Raw genomic sequence first — 17,950 nt, 5'->3', positions numbered from 1 at the left:
CCCAACCAAAGTATTGGTCGGGTGGATTATATTGTCGCTGAATCCCCATTGGGTTGTTGTAGGATTTAAAGGTCTGCCATGGTTGCACCCAAGGTCTGTTTCTATTCCTACCCCACTGTCTTCCTCTGTTTTCCTCTCCACTAGAACAACTATCTGTTTCTGATGATTTTCCATCAAACGAGTTTGTGTGAGTGGTGTTATTCTGGTTGCCAGTGTTTGTATAGTCTGGTACCGAGTAAGGGTATATTTTTACATAAGGGAATTTTTTTTAATCCTTCTGAAACTTGTGGATTTTGGATTGCGTTAGATGATCCTTATATTCTGACATTTTTTTTTAATTTATTTCATCCCGTTTCTTCTTGTATGAAGTTACGGTCATTTTAGGATGGTTTTCTGGGACTTGTATCCCCACTAGCATTGCCTCATAGAGTCGTTTTGCTGGTTTTATAATGAGGAATAACGAGTCCCTGGCGCAGTGCCACGCTTTTTGAGCCCTATCCCTCCTGAAAGAGATCCAGGTTGCGTTGGTCACTAGTAGTCCTTGTGGGGCGGTGTTTGACCTCAGATACTCTGTCATTATTACTCTGTGATGGATAGTTCTTCTTCTGTTTCTCTTTTGTTAAGTGAGTGAGTCCCAGACTTTAGTCTGTGTTATCTTATGAGCCATGTTAAGGTCTGTGTAACGGTGGGCCCGAGAGGATTTCATTAACATCCTCCTTGGTGAAAGTTAAGCCTTCATTCTCTGCCATAGTTAAGCATAGGGTCATACTACAGTAAACAGAGAGGTACCCTTACAAGTTATCACCAACAAAAGGATGCTGGTACAAAGGCACATAAATGCAAGAACACCTGCTGTAACTTCAATGTATTGTTCAATTTAATAAAATAATGTAACATACGATGTATTGTTACATTGTTCTTTACATTCAAAAGTTTATCAAATATTTTGATTAAGTAGTTTGCATATGTTTTGTATATATTTTTTGCATTAGTTTATATGTATTTATATTTTTAACTAATTTAAATAATTTAATGTAATATTATTTCCTACGGTGTTGTATTTTAAGTCCCTACTGCCATTATTTTCTATGGCAGGATGTTGCAGTACTAGTGGGTGGCCATCTGAATTGCTGGACTCACTAAAAAAAGAATAAGTTACTACAAAAGTGTAAGTTACTACAAAGGTTCAGGTTGTGAGAACCGAAAATTAGTAAACATACTCAAAATTGTAAACGTACTCAAAAGTGCAGTTTATGAATGCATTTCACTCATGGCGTTTTGCATGTGGATCTGACATTCATGACTTCTTCCATTTGAAGTTGATTCTCCTGTATCTATGTTGAATCTTTATACATGGTGTCATATTCACACTGCACCATCATGCAACAGAGTCCTACATTTGTATCCTACATGTTGATTTCACAATCATTTTACGATACATTTGTCCCCCATCCCTCGGTCCATTCTAAATGTTCGATATTATCTAAGATGCTTGTTTTTCCACTGCAGTAAATACACAACGCTCCTCGAGGACCCGGAGAAGAGGCTGATGATGTTCCCCTCCATGTGAGTAATACAAGGACAGCCTTGTATAGTGGACTAGTTTTAATTATCTTATATGTGTAGAAATGCACGTCTTTGTCGGAGATATTTGAGGACGTTGTTGATGTCCAGGAATCCATAAAGCACATCCTCGTTGAAGAAAAGGTGCAGTAGCTGTCAGACTAGGCAGATTGATCATCTATAGTAATCAATTGTTTGCATCCTTTAACTGGTGTTCTTTCATATTACCTCAGTTAGAATTCACCCTATGAAGCAGATCCATTGCCCATGAATTATTAGAGCAGATCTATTGCCCACTTATCAGTAAAGCAGATCTATTGCCTAGTTGATGGTACAGATCTATTCCCCTTATATTGGTAAAGCAGGCCCATTGCACTGATACGGTTTGGAATTCCATTGCCCAGCTATTAATAAAGATCATTTCTTGTCCAGTTATTATTAAATGAGATCCATGGCCCAGGTACTGATGTAGCAAATGAATTTCCCATTAATTGCCTGCCCATATATTGGTAAAGCACACCCATTGCCCAGATATTGATAAAGTAGTGCCATTACCCAGGTATCAATAAAGTAGTTCCGCTGTCAAGATAACTGTTAAGCATGTCCGTTGCCCAGAGATTGATAGAGCAGTTCAATTGTCCATGTCTTGATAGAGCAGATCATTCCTCCTTGTATGTATTTTGCGATAGTCATAGAAAAGATGCCAATGCAGGTGTTCATGGAGTCAAATGAAAGTCATTGTAAGGTACCATAGACTCTGGGATATGCAGGTGCCAGCACATCTGATCAAGAAACCCACTGTAGAGGGATGCCCGACTTATAGAAACGACAGTCTAAATATAAAAAAAACTCTCCAAAAATGCTAATGCAGTTGGCAGATTATACCACCATTGATTCCTTGTTGTGTAAATAAGCTTTCCCCAATGTTTTACAACTAAACCTGAAACACATGAGCCACTCTTTAACTTGAAATATCAGGAGTTGGCCTGCTACACAAGAGTTTAGTCTTATTACTCCAGTGTCCCAGCGTTACCTGGTTTATGACTTTATACATCACCACTTAAGCATAAAACCTTGCATGGCTCCTAATCAAAAACAACCTATAAATGATTGGGCTGACAAGCTCCTAACGACTTGTTCCAGGACTGGTTACATGCCACCTTTATAAAAGTGAAAATTTCAAAACTAGTAATAAAGTTGTGAATTGAATTGGATATTTCTCCCCAAGGGGCTATTTTGATTCATTTAGATTCTTTGTTCCAAAACACGAAATATCATAGCTTTGTGGATCATTTCACACCCCTTAAAATCCCGTTGAAAACACCTCTTACATGGATTTTAAATTACAATTGACTTGAGTCCTTGAATCATTGTGCTAGCTAATCCCAAACTGAAGTTATGTATTGTAGGGTGGTATAAAGTAACCCAGTGCTTTTGTTTGGGAGATCCAGCCCTGCCACATTGAAAACCACACGTTCCACTTCTTAAATACCCTGCATCGTGCCCGAGGGATGACTCACAAGAATTCAAAAGTAAAGTTTAGACATGGCAAAAGGTTTATTGTGCCATGTTTAAAATGTCACACTAAGGCTGCAGGGGCAGACCTGAAGAGATGCTTAGTAGTGGCACAATAGGTGCTGCAGACCATGACATTTACCTTACATGCCCCGAGTACTATATGCTAGGATTTATAGGTAATGTGCCAATTAGGGTTGTTAGCAACTTTGCCTAGTTTTTAGGGGTCAAAGCCCATGCAGGGGGCCTGATTAGTATGATCCTGGTGCACAGAGTCCCAAAACCAACAAGATCTGACATAAATAATGGGGGTTAGCATTGAAAAATAGGAGTTTTCTTCCAAGTGGGTAACCCAGGTTTGTTTAAAATAGGTCTGGACTCTCCATATAAAGCTGAACAACTGACAATATCAGTGAGGAGTGAAGCCAGAAATGGAAGTAAATCCCATATCCGAGATGACACGCAGGGTTTACGCAAGCATTTTGTGACATTCATCTACTCAGAAATAATGTGAATCTCTAGCAAGCTTACCACCGTGAAACAATTGGAATCCCCAGATGAACAAAGAAGTGCATGTGTTGGGGATTTTGAATGGTGTCTACTCATGCAGTATGTCTCGGGTGATTCAGACATCTCTCTAATTGGCAACATTTTGTCAACAAGGTGGTTCTGTATCCCCTAGAAAGAGACAATCTCCTCCTAACTCCTCAAAAACCTGGCAAACTCCCGTTGACTTGCTTAGGATGCTAAATAGTTCCAAACAGAGTGCCTGTCTCTATTAACCTGTGAGATAAATTAGTGGTATTTAGCTGTTACAGTACAGTGTCTTTAACATTTAAATAGAATATTTAGGGCCTCACTTCTAGTGCCCCAGATTTGTCCCCTTTAACTGAGCCAGAGAGTTATTGATAAAAGGGTACCAGTAACTCTAAGGTTGTGAAGTTACCAAGGATTATGAATGTAACCTTGAGGTTTCACTGTGAAATTAGGACTTAATCGGTGAATAGAAATGCCAAACTACAATCTTCTGAAAATCCTTCATTCCCGTCCCGCCCTCCCCCATCCTCTTCATCTTCGGTAATGGAACCTTCAGAAACTCACAATGGGGAGCTAATTGCTTGGGGTACATGCATGGTCAGTTATCCCTAAGATTCATGGTAAGTAGCGCCACTGTCTTTGAATGTACCAGGACCTGCAATAGAAGATTGGAGATCAGTCTCCATGCCCAACGGTGTAAGGAGCTGTAGTTATAGCCTCTATAATGGTGTCCTGTCAACAGTCCGAATAATCACCAGTCCTGCCTCTGTTTTAATGCAATCATTTCTCTCTGTGGGGTGTGCCTTCCTTCAGGAGTAGAGAGTTTAGACTCTGGACCCAATCATTGATTGGCATCTGTTTTTGAAGATATCACCATCATAATGATAGAGGAGTACAGTTATCATGGACAACTTGAAATGCCTAATGCTGAACAATTCCATTGCGAACTGGTAGGTGGGGTTGTTAGGCTCTGCGTGGGTTCGGTGGCGTCGTTTGCGCCCAGAGTGATGTGCGCTGTGCATATATAGGCGCCACCCTGGTTCGCTTACCTTAGTTCCTTCTTTTCACAGTGTTGTTTGGCATTATATCGAGGCTGATAATATGTACTTATAATAATGCCATATCCAATTCGGAGCTTACCACGACATCATCAAGGAAGGTGTATAGTTACTATTCTTACTTCCACATCTGATACCTAACCTGACCTAACCCTGTGAAGTAGTAGTTAAGATGATTTATCGGATGCAATATTTTGTCATGTGATTTAACTCATGCTCTATAGTGTTATACACCTCACAGGACCTACTAATCTTGCATGAGACGCTATCTCTTTCCACCTGTTATTAAAAAGTGCTAGTCTGTAACGTCTTATTTCCCTCCTAGGAAGCCAAACAGTCGTGCTGAGGTCTTGCAGCTGATGAAAGTGATGGACACCATGCTGGAGAAGGCTGGAGTGGATGCAGAGGACTTAGGTGAAGGTGGACCCACCCAGGTATGTTAAAACTAGCACAGAAGGAGCAGGAGAACACACTAAGATTCTTTTCTGTATTTTTCTCCATCAGAATGTGTGCCAACTCTTGATTTCTGTGTTTCTTGGAGATGCCATGGGATTTCGAAGGCTTGTCTGAGCGTATATTGGGCCAAGGATTTGGTTTCAGAGCACATGCAGCTGAAACAGTATGGCCTCACTGGGCACAGCCTCTTTTGGCACGGGTATTTATATCCCCACTCTAAAATAGGGCTGGATCTGAGTAAGTACTACATTATTTGGGAAATGTGGTTAAACCTGGGAGACTCTTTCAGTCTCCTCCTTGAAGAATCTACATTTAGGAATTCTAATTTGTGCCAAGAGCCATTTACTCCTATCAAATCTAGAGCAAAGTCTGTTTTCACACAGGCTCTGTCTCAACATGCATGTGTATATTGAATGTAAAATTATGGTAATCCATCTCTCAAAACTGCACCACTATATTTTTGCCTCACAGGTGCGCTTCCTGAAGATACTGTGATGGTCAATCAAATCCAAGATTCCTGTCATGATAGACACCTCCTGCTTTTCCAAATCCCTTGTCAGCCATTATAGTTTCATTTGTCTGAATGATCCTGCAGTCTTTGGAGTCCTCATCTTCCTCACACAGAAGGATTACATGTCTCTTCTCTTCCATAGATGGCTGTCCCATTACCCCTTATATCTTTGGACGTTCTATATTCTTCCATCATTTAATGTTTACAGTGTCACTTCTGTGTACTGACATCCTTCCAATTGTCCCTTAATGGCTTTGGAACAACCTTCTCCCCTCCCCTGTCACTTGTTCTTCAATCCTTTGAAGCGTCTCTTTTCTTCCATTCATTTAATAATCTATGCCCCAAAACCCTAATTCTCCCCCACCTGTTTGACCCTTTAGTAACATTCCATGATATAGAGAGTGAATAATATAGAATCATAATCCACCTCACCACTTCACTCAAACCTCTTTAAATCGATATGGTTGCACTAGTTTTATTTGGATTATAATCCCATGGTTGCCACTCATCTGCAATGACAATGCGGTTTGAAATTCTCGTCAATAAATAGTGGTGTAGTCATCTAAATAAGGCTTTATAACCTCTGGGGTTGGTTTGATTCTGATAACTAGGTGAGGATCCCTGCCTTCCTCATTCTGTGCTCTACATCCATGTACATAGTCATGTCCCCACTGAATGCCTTCTACCTTGTATGCCTCATTTCAGTTCTTGACTATAAATTCTGAAAAGTCCTGACTGTGTCGCTTGCAATTTTATCTCCAACAATTTCACACTTGGCAGCTGAGCCAGAGGGAGTCCATAGTTGATTTGACAAGAGTGATAAGTCTGCGCCACGCTGACAGTTGAGCCTCGGAACAAAGCTATTTCATTAGGAGGATTTTGACTAATCACGATGCTGGATCCTCTGTAGTCTTCATAGCTCCACACTAATGTCACGGAAGATCAAACGTTTTGTGTATGCATTGAGCAACTAATATCAAATCCAGGCATTCACTGTTAAACATTGTTGAGATTGAGAAGGACCTAATAATTTTAATCTTGTTCTCTTCCCAGAATATATCTTGTACAGGAAGTAACTTTGCTGCAACAAAAAACAAATGTCCTTCCCCCTACCATACAGTTGCATGGACGCGTGGCAGACATTAATGGGTTTTCAATGACCCATAGTCAAATTGTCTAACACTGCAACATTCTGTCAGTGCAACATACCATCAAGTAATGCCCACAATGGTCCAGAACAGCCCTATTCTTTCATTTCCCAACATTCAAAAGGTACCTCAGAAATGACAACAAATAATGTTCCTTCATTTAGCCTACAGAATGTTTGTGTTAGGATTTTGGGTTTAAAACATTTTCTTACGATTTGTTTTTCTCACGTGCCGCACCTTCTGCCTCATGGTTTATTTGTTTTGATGACGTTCAAGGTGTGTTAAAGCGCATGGCACCTGAAACATTGGCTAAAAAGTTTACTTTAGAACTTATTTTTCAGGATTAAAGGTGTTCAGTAGCAAGGATCCTCTTAGTACCGGCCATAACTGTTGTGGCCTGAATCATGATGCTGGCAGGTCAGTGTCTTGCACTGTCTGCCCCAAAGCTCTTTGAGAGGTATCAGACCAAGATCTCTTGGAAAGTCAAAAGTATTTATAACTTTCTGCTTTAATTCGAGGCATCAATCATAAAGGATCTTTACTACTATGTTTCTGATTCACAGGCGCTAACCTTTGAAAATGTGTTCAACTCTGAGTTGTTTAACTCCTTACGATGTAGTTCAGTAATGAGACTTTTAATCCGGGCCGCCTGATATACCGCCGTACAAAAATTGTTGTCCAGAGATTTTCATTTTTGATTTGTGTTTTTGGATCATAATTTACCTTGGGTAGACATTGCTCAAGTCAAGTCAAGTTTAAATTTGTATAGCGCACTACTCACCCAGAGGGTCTCAAGGCGCTTGAGGGAGGGGGGAACTTTACTTATCAAAAATCCAAGTTTTTAGTTGTTTTCTGAAGGAGAGGTGGTTCTGTGTGAGGCGGAGGTGGGTGGGGAGAGAATTCCAGGTCTTGGCCGCTAAGTAGGAGAAGGATCTTCCCCCCATGGTGGATCTTTGGATGCGTGGTATTGCGGCGAGGGCTTGATTGGACGATCGTAGTTGGCGGGTGGGGGTGTAAAAGGACAGGCGCGTGTTGAGGTATTCGGGTCCTAGGTCGTAGAGGGCTTTGTGTGCGTGGGTGAGGAGACGGAACGTTATTCTCTTGTTGACGGGGAGCCAGTGGAGGTCTTTCCGGTGACCGGAAATGTGAGCTTGGCGGGGAATGTCTAGAATGAGTCTGGCTGAGGCGTTTTGGATGCGTTGGAGTTTTTTCTGTAGTTTGGCTGTGGTTCCGACGTAAAGGGTGTTTCCGTAGTCCAGTCGGCTTGTGACTAGTGCATGGGTGACCGTCTTTCTTGTTTCGGTGGGGATCCAACGGAAGATTTTTTTGAGCATACGTAGGATGTTGAAGCATGATGATGATGAGACGGCGTTGACTTGTCTGGTCATCGAGAGGGAGGAGTCCAGGATGAAGCCCAGGTTACGTGCGTGGTCCGTTGGTATGGGTGCGGTTCCCAGGGCCGGTGGCCACCATGAGTCGTCCCAGGCGGAGGGGGATGATCCTAAGATGAGGACTTCCGTTTTGTCCGAGTTCAGTTTTAAATGGCTGTTCTTCATCCACTCGGCTACTTCTTTCATCCCTTCGTGTAGGTTGGTTTTGGCTGTGTTTGGGTCTTTGGTGAGGGAGAGAATCATCTGGGTGTCGTCTGCGTAGGAGATAATGTTGAGGTTGTGTTGGCGCGCGATGGATGCGAGGGGACTCATGTATACGTTGAAGAGGGTGGGACTGAGTGAAGATACTTGTGGTATGCCGCAGATGACTTCGGTGGCCTCTGATCTAAAAGGGGGGAGGCGGACTCTCTGGGTTCTTCCGGCGAGGAACGAGATGATCCAGTCCAAAGCTTTTCCTTGTATTCCGACGTTGCTGAGGCGTTGTATAAGGGTGCCATGACAGACTGTGTCGAAGGCTGCGGAGAGGTCAAGTAGGATGAGGGCAGCTGTTTCTCCGTTGTCCAGTAGAGTTCGAATGTCGTCTGTTGCTGCGATGAGGGCGGTCTCGGTGCTGTGTTTGGCTTGGAAGCCAGACTGTGAAGGGTCGAGGGATTTGTTGGATTCGAGGAAGGCGGCGAGTTGACTGTTGACGGCTTTCTCAATGACTTTGGCAGGGAAAGGGAGGAGCGAAATGGGGCGGTAGTTCTTGAGTTCAGTGGGTCTGCTGTGGGTTTCTTCAGGAGGGAGCTCAGTTCGGCATGTTTCCAGCTTTCCGGGAAGGTAGCGGAGTTGACGGAGCAGTTGATGACGTCTCGGAGATGGGGTGCGATAATAAAGTCTGCTTTGTTGAAAATGTGGTGGGGACATGGGTCGGTTGGTGATCCTGAGTGGATGGTGTTCATCAGGCGGATGGTGTCTTCAGTGGTGATTGGGTTCCAGGCGCAAAGGTTGTTGAAGGGGGGTTTTAGTTCCGAGGTGGGTGGGGTGGACTGGTCTCCAAAGCTGTTATGTATGTCAGCGATTTTGTTGTGGAAGAACGAGGCTAGAGAGTCGCAGAGGTCTTGGGAGGGAGTGATGTAGTTGGTGCCGGCGGTGGGGTTGGTAAACTCTTTGACGATGTTGAAAAGTTCCTTGCTGTTGTGGGCGTTGTTGTCGAGTCGATCCTTGAATGCTGATTTCTTGGTGGATCGGATCAGTTGGTGGTGTTTGCGGGTGGCGTTCTTGAAGGTGGCCAGGTTGTCAGCGGTTGGGTTTTTTCGCCAGGCTTTCTCGATGGTGCGACAGATCTTCTTGGATTTCTTAAGGTCATCATTGAACCAGGGGGCTTTTTTGCTGCCTTGCTTGATTTGATGGTTTTTCACGGGTGCTAATTTGTCAGCGCTGTGGGTGATCCATTGTGTGAGGTTGGTGGCTGCTTAGTTTGGGTCCGAAGATTTTGCAGGAGGGTTTTGGTGAAGCGATGTGAAGAGCTGGTCGGTGGTAATTTTGCTCCAGTTTCTCCGGGGAATTGGTTGTGGGTGGTTGTGGGTCGTAGTCTTTTTGTAGTTGAAGTGAACGCAGCTGTGGTCCGTCCAATAGAGAGCTGTGGTGTGATTAAAGGAGATGTGCTTGCTGGAGGTGAAGATTGGGTCGAGCGTGTGCCCGGCATTGTGGGTGGGGGTGTCAACAAGTTGTTTGAGTCCGAGATAGGCGAGGTTGTCCAGAAGGGTGGTGGTGTTGCTGTTGTTGTTCTTTTCCAGGTGGAAGTTGAGGTCTCCCAGTAGAATGTAGTCCTCGGAGAGGAGGGCGTGAGGGCTGAAGAAGTCAGTGATGTCTTCGCTGAATTGTGTGCGGGGTCCGGGTGGTCTATAGATGAGGGTGCCTCTGAGTGTGGTCTTAGGGTCGGTGTGAATCTGGAAGTGAAGGTGTTCGGCGGTTGTGAGGTTGTCATCGGAACTGGTCGTGATGCGGATGGTGTTCTTATGGGCGATGGCGATGCCTCCTCCTGTTTGGTTGATGCGGTCCTTTCGGATGATCTTGTAGCCTTCCGGGATGGCTATGGCGATGTCGGGCGTTGATGAGGCATTCATCCAGGTTTCAGTAAGAAAGGCGACGTCCGGCGATGTGGTGTCGAGTAGGTTCCAAAGTTCAATGGCGTGTCTGTGGACCGAGCAGGTGTTGAGCAGGATGCACTTCAGGTGGTTAGTGTCGGAGCTCTGTTTGGAGTCTGTGGATTTGATGTGGGTCCTGATGCAGTCGAACTTGCAGGAGTGGCAGGTGAAGGTGATAGAGCGCGCGGGTCACCCGGGTCACTAGATTTCCAAATTTTCCACGCACTGGGCCCTGGCGTGCATATGATGACCGTGTTTTGCATGAACCGGGTGAAACCTCTGTCACGCTACTATGAGTAATCGAGTGGGTGACTCTTACACCACTCACTATTCGTGTACCTGACTTACCACAGGCACATTACTCCTGACGGATCAGGAGCTAGCAGTGGACAGGTGATAAGGGTTTTCCTAAAAGGGAGAAAATTCTACTTTACACATTTAATACCTTTAGTATCGCTTTAATGTATAATGACCACAGACACCTTGATGGTTTTAAGGGTTTTATATAGTATAAGTTTAGAACGAAAATGCCATTACAAGTAGGCAAATGCAAAGTAATACATCAATGATTAGTATCAGAACCAGGATATAACTATGGATTAAAGTGAGTATCATAGAGTAAAAGGGAACACTATAGGGCATGAATCATAATGAACATTTATCTAATACAGTTTAATCTAGGGCAAGGACGTGAGGAAGACCTAATGTGTGACCTAATAATTTTATACTACTTCCTAAACCTTATGCTATCTTTCTAACTTCACGGCAACCATACTAAGGGAAAGGGAATAAGTGGAACAATCTAAATAAACAGTTGGGTTTCTACAATGTCCTAAAGGAAGGGTAAAAGTGGAACATTTACTAATAATCAATTGCATGAAATTACATTCAAAAGAGACATGGAGAATATCACAGGCAAGATTGCTTTAATCAGAGGAGGAAAAGTTGAGGGTATAGTATAGACAGACACCTATGCCAATATTTACCTAGGTGAGAATGAGGACTAACCCTGGCCACGGGTCAGTTGGGAAAGAACGGGACAAGGACCCTCAAGGATTCAGGAAATACCAGAAGGTGAGCAGGTACAGCTCATGGACAGTCAGGACAGGAAACCCCTCAGGTCTGGGTCAGGACAGGGTTCACCAAGGCACGACCAACCCCTCACAGCTTCGGATGCAACGCCAGCGTTACCCCCTCTTCTGCACGGAATCTGCCAAAACCCCGATTGGGTTTTCGAATCTCCCAGCAAAGTGCTTCGCTTAGCACTTAGGACTAATTTCCACCCCTTGGAGTTTGTGGAAAGTTTCAGGCAGAATGCTCCGCAGCACTCTGTATCAGGCACCTATAGAGTTCGTAGGGTCAGTGACAGGTCTGCTACTCGGACAAGTCGGACAATTTCTCTAAGCTAAGCTAGGCTATATATACTGTTTTGAGTCCCCAAGACCACCCATAAATGTTGCAATATGACAAAGTCCCATCTTCTGATTGGTCAAGAGAGGTGGTTAGGACATAGGTACCACCTATATTCTTATTACGTATTTCACGTGACATTACCCTCCCCCTAACATCTGGGTTCCCAGGCATACGTGTGGGAAAGTACAATAGTGAAGAAAAGGTTTGCAACATTGTTGCGCATTTCAGAGTAAAAATAGCAGGTCTTCAAGGGCGAAGGTGCGCCTGGAAAGGACAGTCCCCTTTTCAATGGCCAACTGGCCAGGTTCCATTGCTGCACGTCCCAGATCTTTGATCACGTGATGAGGGATACGTCAGCTTCAAAATGGTTCCCATCCCTACTTCAAGGCCCTCATTTACACGGTACATGAAAAGTAAGCGAAAACAAATTAATAACACAGAATAAAATGAATACACTGTACACCATGACCAACTACTCTTAATCCCTTATTTTATAATACTTATAGCATTAAGAGTTAGTGCAGAAACGATGCATAGACAAAAGCGGCTTAAGATAGCATGAAGCATGATTAGTGACAAGCGGCCATTTTAGCAACAATGCGCATGTGCGAACTTTTCCCTCCAGATTGCGAGTGCGTCACATCACATGGGTATGACCGACGCATGCGCAGACTGGATTTCTGCAAAGCGGCCATTTTATTAATGTGCAAGCTTGATTACGATGAAAAACACATAGGCAAGCCTCCTAGGGACACCCGTGTGTTGGGGAAATACAAATAAATGACAAACAATCGGAGTTAGTACAGTTATGATTTAAGGCGAGGTTCATGAAAGAGAGCAAGTCGCGTTACGTGCGAATCCTTGCTCCATCAATCCCCTCTTTGATGATATTTACTATCATCACTACACATGAAAACAGATGCCAACTTCATTCATCCAATTCATCCATCTCAACCTCAGTGAACTTATTGTTGAGCTTTCTCTCCGCCTCTCTGTGTGTATGATTGTTCTTTATTTTCTTATATATCTGGTTTCTTAATTCTTCTAATTCTAATTCTTCAGCCTTTCGCTTTCCTCTTTTATTCACTATATATTTTCTGCATTTCTGGCATTTGCAACAGATGAATATGATCAGAACAATCAAACCTATTCCAGCTATTGGCATCAGTATTTTCCATATAAGACTTTTACCTAAGTTAGAGAACCAACTACCTACAGAGGAGAGACCATCAGTCAGTCTCTTCCAGGCACTGTCAACCTCTAATGGTTTGAGTTCTTTTTCCAAATTAGTAATGTTTCTTATATACTTCTTAATTTCGACACTTTTATCAGGAATGTAAGTGCAACAATGTTGTGCCCTCAGCATCCTGCAGACTCCGCCCTCTTTTGCCAATAAGGTATCAAGAGCAAGGCGATTCTGTAAAACCATTGATCTGATCGCAACCATTTCGGTATTGATCATCAGAAATCCAGCAGCAGTGTCAGTTGATAACTGATCCACTACTGTAGATAATTTGCAGATTCTATGAGTATTCAGAACTACCCCCATTCCAGGTATCAGTGCACTAAAAATATCACCTATAATTTCTCCTACACTTTCACGTTTTCTACGCACTAAGCCATTAGTAATCTCATTGCTTCCAGCTGCATTGTTCACATGGTATATTTTCGGAAAGACAATGCCAAAGTAGCAGCTTCCATACCAGTGATCCGGCAATTTGAAATACGCCTTGTTTCCACATATATAATAAATTCCTGGAAACACAGGTTCTGACCCATTTTTGAAACCCCAACCTCCAATTACCTTGTAATTATGTTCACACTCGCTGGAACCAATGAATACATTATTATAATAACTAGTCTTTTCTCTATGAAGACAGAGTTTCCCTTTCCGTTCAAAATCCAGCAACAGAGCAGGAGTAACTTCGCTTTGTGAGGTGTTATCCATGTTTTCTGCCCATCTAGGGGTTCTGTTCTTTTCGTCATTTGCCTTTTTCTGAAACTTTTCCCTTCTCTTCTCCGCCATTTTCAAGAACATTTTCTCTTGTGCATGTAAGGAACAAGTCAGGTTAGCTTTTCTAGCTTCATCTAAGTCTATGTCACCTATAGTCAGGAAATATTCTCCCATGTAGCGAGTCACTCCACCAAGGGTATGTACAAGGTTCAGATTCCCTCTAATAGGAAGTTCTGAAAAGATAACGTCAGTGTTTGAGTAATAGTACTGTAAAGTGCTTCTATAAAATAAACTAGCTAAAATACTACAGGAAATTCCATAGGTCAGGGGTAAATGGTGGTATGTCACGCCTTCAGCCACTGAAGTAGGTAGCATCATGCAGACATAGCAATCTTCTATTTCCATAGCTTCTACATAGTGCACTAAAAGGTTTGCGAAAACATTTAAGTGTGTCCTGTTCTTCATTTGGTGATAATGTAGTTCTCCCTCATCTGATGCTTCTAAGTCGGGTCGTGTATGTCTCAGACTCATTGCATTGTCACGTCTTTCTACTCTTCGTGGTGTTTCTTCAGTATGTACAACTTCTGCGTCTTGTGTCGTCAAGTCTGTAGGATATATGTTAGGGTCTTTGCTTATCATAAAAGGTATAAACACTGTTAATCCTATCCATATCATTACTATCAGTACTACACTACAGATGCATATTTTACAGCATGTCTTGCAACAGCTAAATCTGGACCTTCCAGTGACATTTGAATCAGACATTTTATCTTACAGGTGGCGTTTTCCAACCCCTCTTCGTTTCTTCTCAGCAGAGGTTTTACTTCGCTTCACCTCAAGGAGGGTCTTCGTCAGAACTCCGATTAGCAATTGGCTCTTCGTCACTTTTGCCACAGGCTTCGGGCTCATCAATTTCTTCCAACACCAAATAGGTCCACTCAGGGCTTCGATACAGTCTGTTCGGTTTCTTTACTCTGTCGCCCTTTCGGATGGACTTTCCTCGGGCTTCTTTTCCTTCACTTTCAGCCCGTTTTCGGTCCTTTAGTTTTTCTTCGACTGTTTTTATTCTTATTCTTAGTCTTTTTACATATCGGGGTTCATCCTTCTTTTCGATCCTATTTGTAGTCGAGGAAACTTGCTCTTCCTCGTGAACTCTTTTGCTTTTTCTTCTTTGTCGCACTATTGCTTCAGCAGTGTCTTTTTCCCTTCCTGTCTGACTAGTTCCAGGTCTTTCATCTATTTCTTCTGCCTGGTCCTTAAGCTGACCTAGTTCAGGTTTAGACTGTATTTGATCTTCGTTTGTTAGTGATTCACTGGACTCTTCTTCCTGAACACGTTCATCTATTACTAACTGATCCTGTTCATGCTCTTCGATCTCTTGATTTTCTTCCGCATGAACTTCTGCTTTGACTACTATCTGTCCCTTTCCAGTCTCCTCTGTCTCAGAAGGAGTGTCGATGACTTGAACTGTCCCTACTTGGCCTATTCCCTGATCAGATTTTATGATGGCTTTGATGATCTGACCTTCACCTTCTAGTTCTGACTCACCTGCACTGTCCCACTCACTACCTAGGTAAGAGTATTTTCTGGTTCTTATTGGATCAAGAACTTGGTCATCAGCAGGAAACCATTCAACTTCTTGACTTGTGCCTGGTAGTTCGATGTCAGCGGGATCCGGACCCTCTTCTGGAGTCTCCTCAGCTGGACTACCTCCGGCTTCAGTCGCGTTTTCTCCAGTCACCTTCTTCGTGTGACTTGCATGGATCCACTTTGGTACACCAGCACACTTCACAGCAGTTGTGGTGACAAGGATCACTTGTCGAGGCTTGCCCCACTTTGGTCCAAGGCAACTCTTCCGGGTGTGTTTCTTCAACACCACCCAATCACCTGGTCTCAGATTGTGTGCTGGAGTTGTAGGCCATTCGACAGCAGTCTCTCCAATCTGGTGAGAGATAGAACGCACTTGGTCACCCAACTGCCTGCAGTACTCTAGCACCATATCATCAGAAATACTTAGCAGTTTGTGTCCAAGTACCCATGCCTGTCGCATCATTCTTCCCATCAGCACTTCATGGGGGCTCAGGCCTGTCTTTCTGTTTGGAATACTTCTCAAGCTCATCAGCACCATGGGCAAAGCTTCTATCCAATTCATTTTTGTGGAGTCACACAGTTTTGCCAGCCTGGACTTGAGAGTGCCATTTATCTGCTCGACTATTCCAGAAGCCTCTGGATGATAGGCACAGTGCAGCCTTTGCTCCATTTTGAATGCTTTGCAGAGTTCTTTTAGGACTTCGTTTGAAAAATGTCCACCTTGGTCTGTTTCAATTGTCTCAGGAATTCCAAAGCGGGGGATCAGTTCCCTAAGTAACAATTTAGCTACCGTCAGGGCATCGTTCTTCTTTGCTGGATAAGCCTCCACCCACCGGGAAAACAAGCAAACTATGACCAGGACATATCGATATCCCTTGCACAGGGGCATTGTTATGAAGTCTGCCTGCATCCTAATGAAGGGACCTTCTGCTCTCCCAATGGTACTTTGTTCCACTACTGTCTTCTTTCCTGCATTGAACTGTTGACACACTAAACACCTCTGACAAAGTTTGTCTGCTGTGCTCCTGAATTTTGGACTGTAGAACACCTTTTCAAACATTCGGCACATGGCATCCCTCCCAATATGTGTTGGTTCATGTATTATCCGTGCCATTGCGGTAACCAGTCGTTCAGGTAGTACAGGCATACCAGTCACGTGGACCACAACACCATCCTCTTTCCTTGGTCGACATTCATCCTGCCTCCACATGTTCCTTTCTTTCCTGTCTGTTGTCTGTTGTAGTTCTCTCAATTCATCCCATGTTCCCAATCTTTCAAACAACATCAGTTGGCAGCTGCTTTCACCTCCCCATAATTTAATTAGGAGGGACATTTTGTGTCGGGCGCAGTACTGGGCAATTTGGTCAGCATATCTGTTTCCGGCTGTCACCTCGTCATTTCCAGATCGGTGAGCCGCACACTTGACCACAGCCAATTCTTTGGGCAATTGGATGGCTTCTAGTAAGTTTTGTACTGGTTTTCCATTTCGGATAGGAGAACCTGAGGAAGTCATGAATTCTCTTTGCAACCAGAGCTGGCCGAAGTCATGAACAACCCCATAACAGTACTGACTGTCAGTATAAACAGTTACTCTTTTGTTTTTCCCTATTTTACAAGCTCTTGTTAGAGCAATGAGCTCCGCTACTTGAGCAGATTTAACTTCGCAAAGATAGGAAGCTTCCAGGGTTCTTTCCAATGTGACTACAGCATAGGCAGCACTCAAACCTCCATTCTCATGTCTCAAGCATGAACCATCCACAAACATTTTGAGGTCTTCATCAACCAAGGCCACTTCTCTGATATCAGGACGGGGTTTTGTGCTAAATTCAGTCAAGTCTATGCAGCTATGCTCAATTTCATCTCCTGCCTCTACATCAATGGGAAGGGGCAATAGAGTGGCAGGGTTTAGAATATTACATCGGGAGATTATTACATTTTCTGCACCAATGAGAATCCTCTCATACTTAGTCAGCCGACTAGGGGTGAGATACTGTGTCTTGGTTCGGGTGAGCAAGATCACAACTGAATGTGGAACAAATACAGTGACAGGATGTCCCATCACAATGTTCTCACTCTGCTCTAGGCTTGTACAGGTAGCAACTACTGCTTTCAGGCACCCAGGTAATCCAGCAGCCACTGGATCTAGGGCGGCCGAAAAGTAGGCCACGGGACGTCTAATCAGACCATGTTCCTGGGTTAAGACCGAGAGCGCACAATTGTCTCTCGTGTCACAGAACAGTTCAAAGTTCTTGGAATAGTCAGGCATTCCTAAGGCTGGAGCTGTGCACAGACAATTTCGCAATGTTACCCAAGCAGTCATGCATTCATCATTCCAACAAACTGGGTCTTCCGCTCCTTTCTTTGTCATGTTAATCAAGGGTTTAGCTATAGCCGCGAAACCCACGATCCACTGTCTGCAGTACCCAACAACTCCTAGGAACATTCTTACTTCTTTCTGAGTCACTGGTAGTGTCATTTCTCGAATTATTTTAATTCTTTCTGTAGTGACTTTCCGGATCCCTTTCTCTTTCTGGTGCCCCAGATATTTTACTGAGTTCTTGCAGAACTGTAATTTGTCTGGTGAGACCTTATGTCCTCCTTTTCCTAGGTGATTCAGCAAGGCAATGGTATCAGTGACACAGTCGTCTTGACTTCTAGATGCTACCAGCAGGTCATCTATGTACT

General features: G+C 43.5%; 1 protein-coding gene across 1 annotated transcript in view; it reads left to right on the top strand.

The window, feature by feature from the left end:
- The window catches only part of LOC147671992 (axonemal dynein light chain domain-containing protein 1-like), a gene marked incomplete at its 3' end in the record, with an annotated part of 350,388 nt that overhangs the window by 28,971 nt on the left and 303,467 nt on the right, over positions 1-17,950 (top strand). The window contains exons 5-6 of the mRNA XM_086948070.1: positions 1,510-1,566; positions 4,999-5,107. Of these exons, the coding sequence (XP_086804196.1) occupies positions 1,510-1,566; positions 4,999-5,107 (166 nt within the window). The remainder of the gene's footprint in view (positions 1-1,509; positions 1,567-4,998; positions 5,108-17,950) is intronic.

The sequence above is a fragment of the Lissotriton vulgaris genome, unplaced genomic scaffold (genome assembly GCF_964263255.1).
Source record: "Lissotriton vulgaris unplaced genomic scaffold, aLisVul1.2 SCAFFOLD_2464, whole genome shotgun sequence".
NCBI lineage: Eukaryota > Metazoa > Chordata > Amphibia > Caudata > Salamandridae > Lissotriton > Lissotriton vulgaris.
The sequence above is the reverse complement of the archived record's forward strand: the minus strand, read 5'-3'. Positions and strand labels throughout refer to the sequence as shown.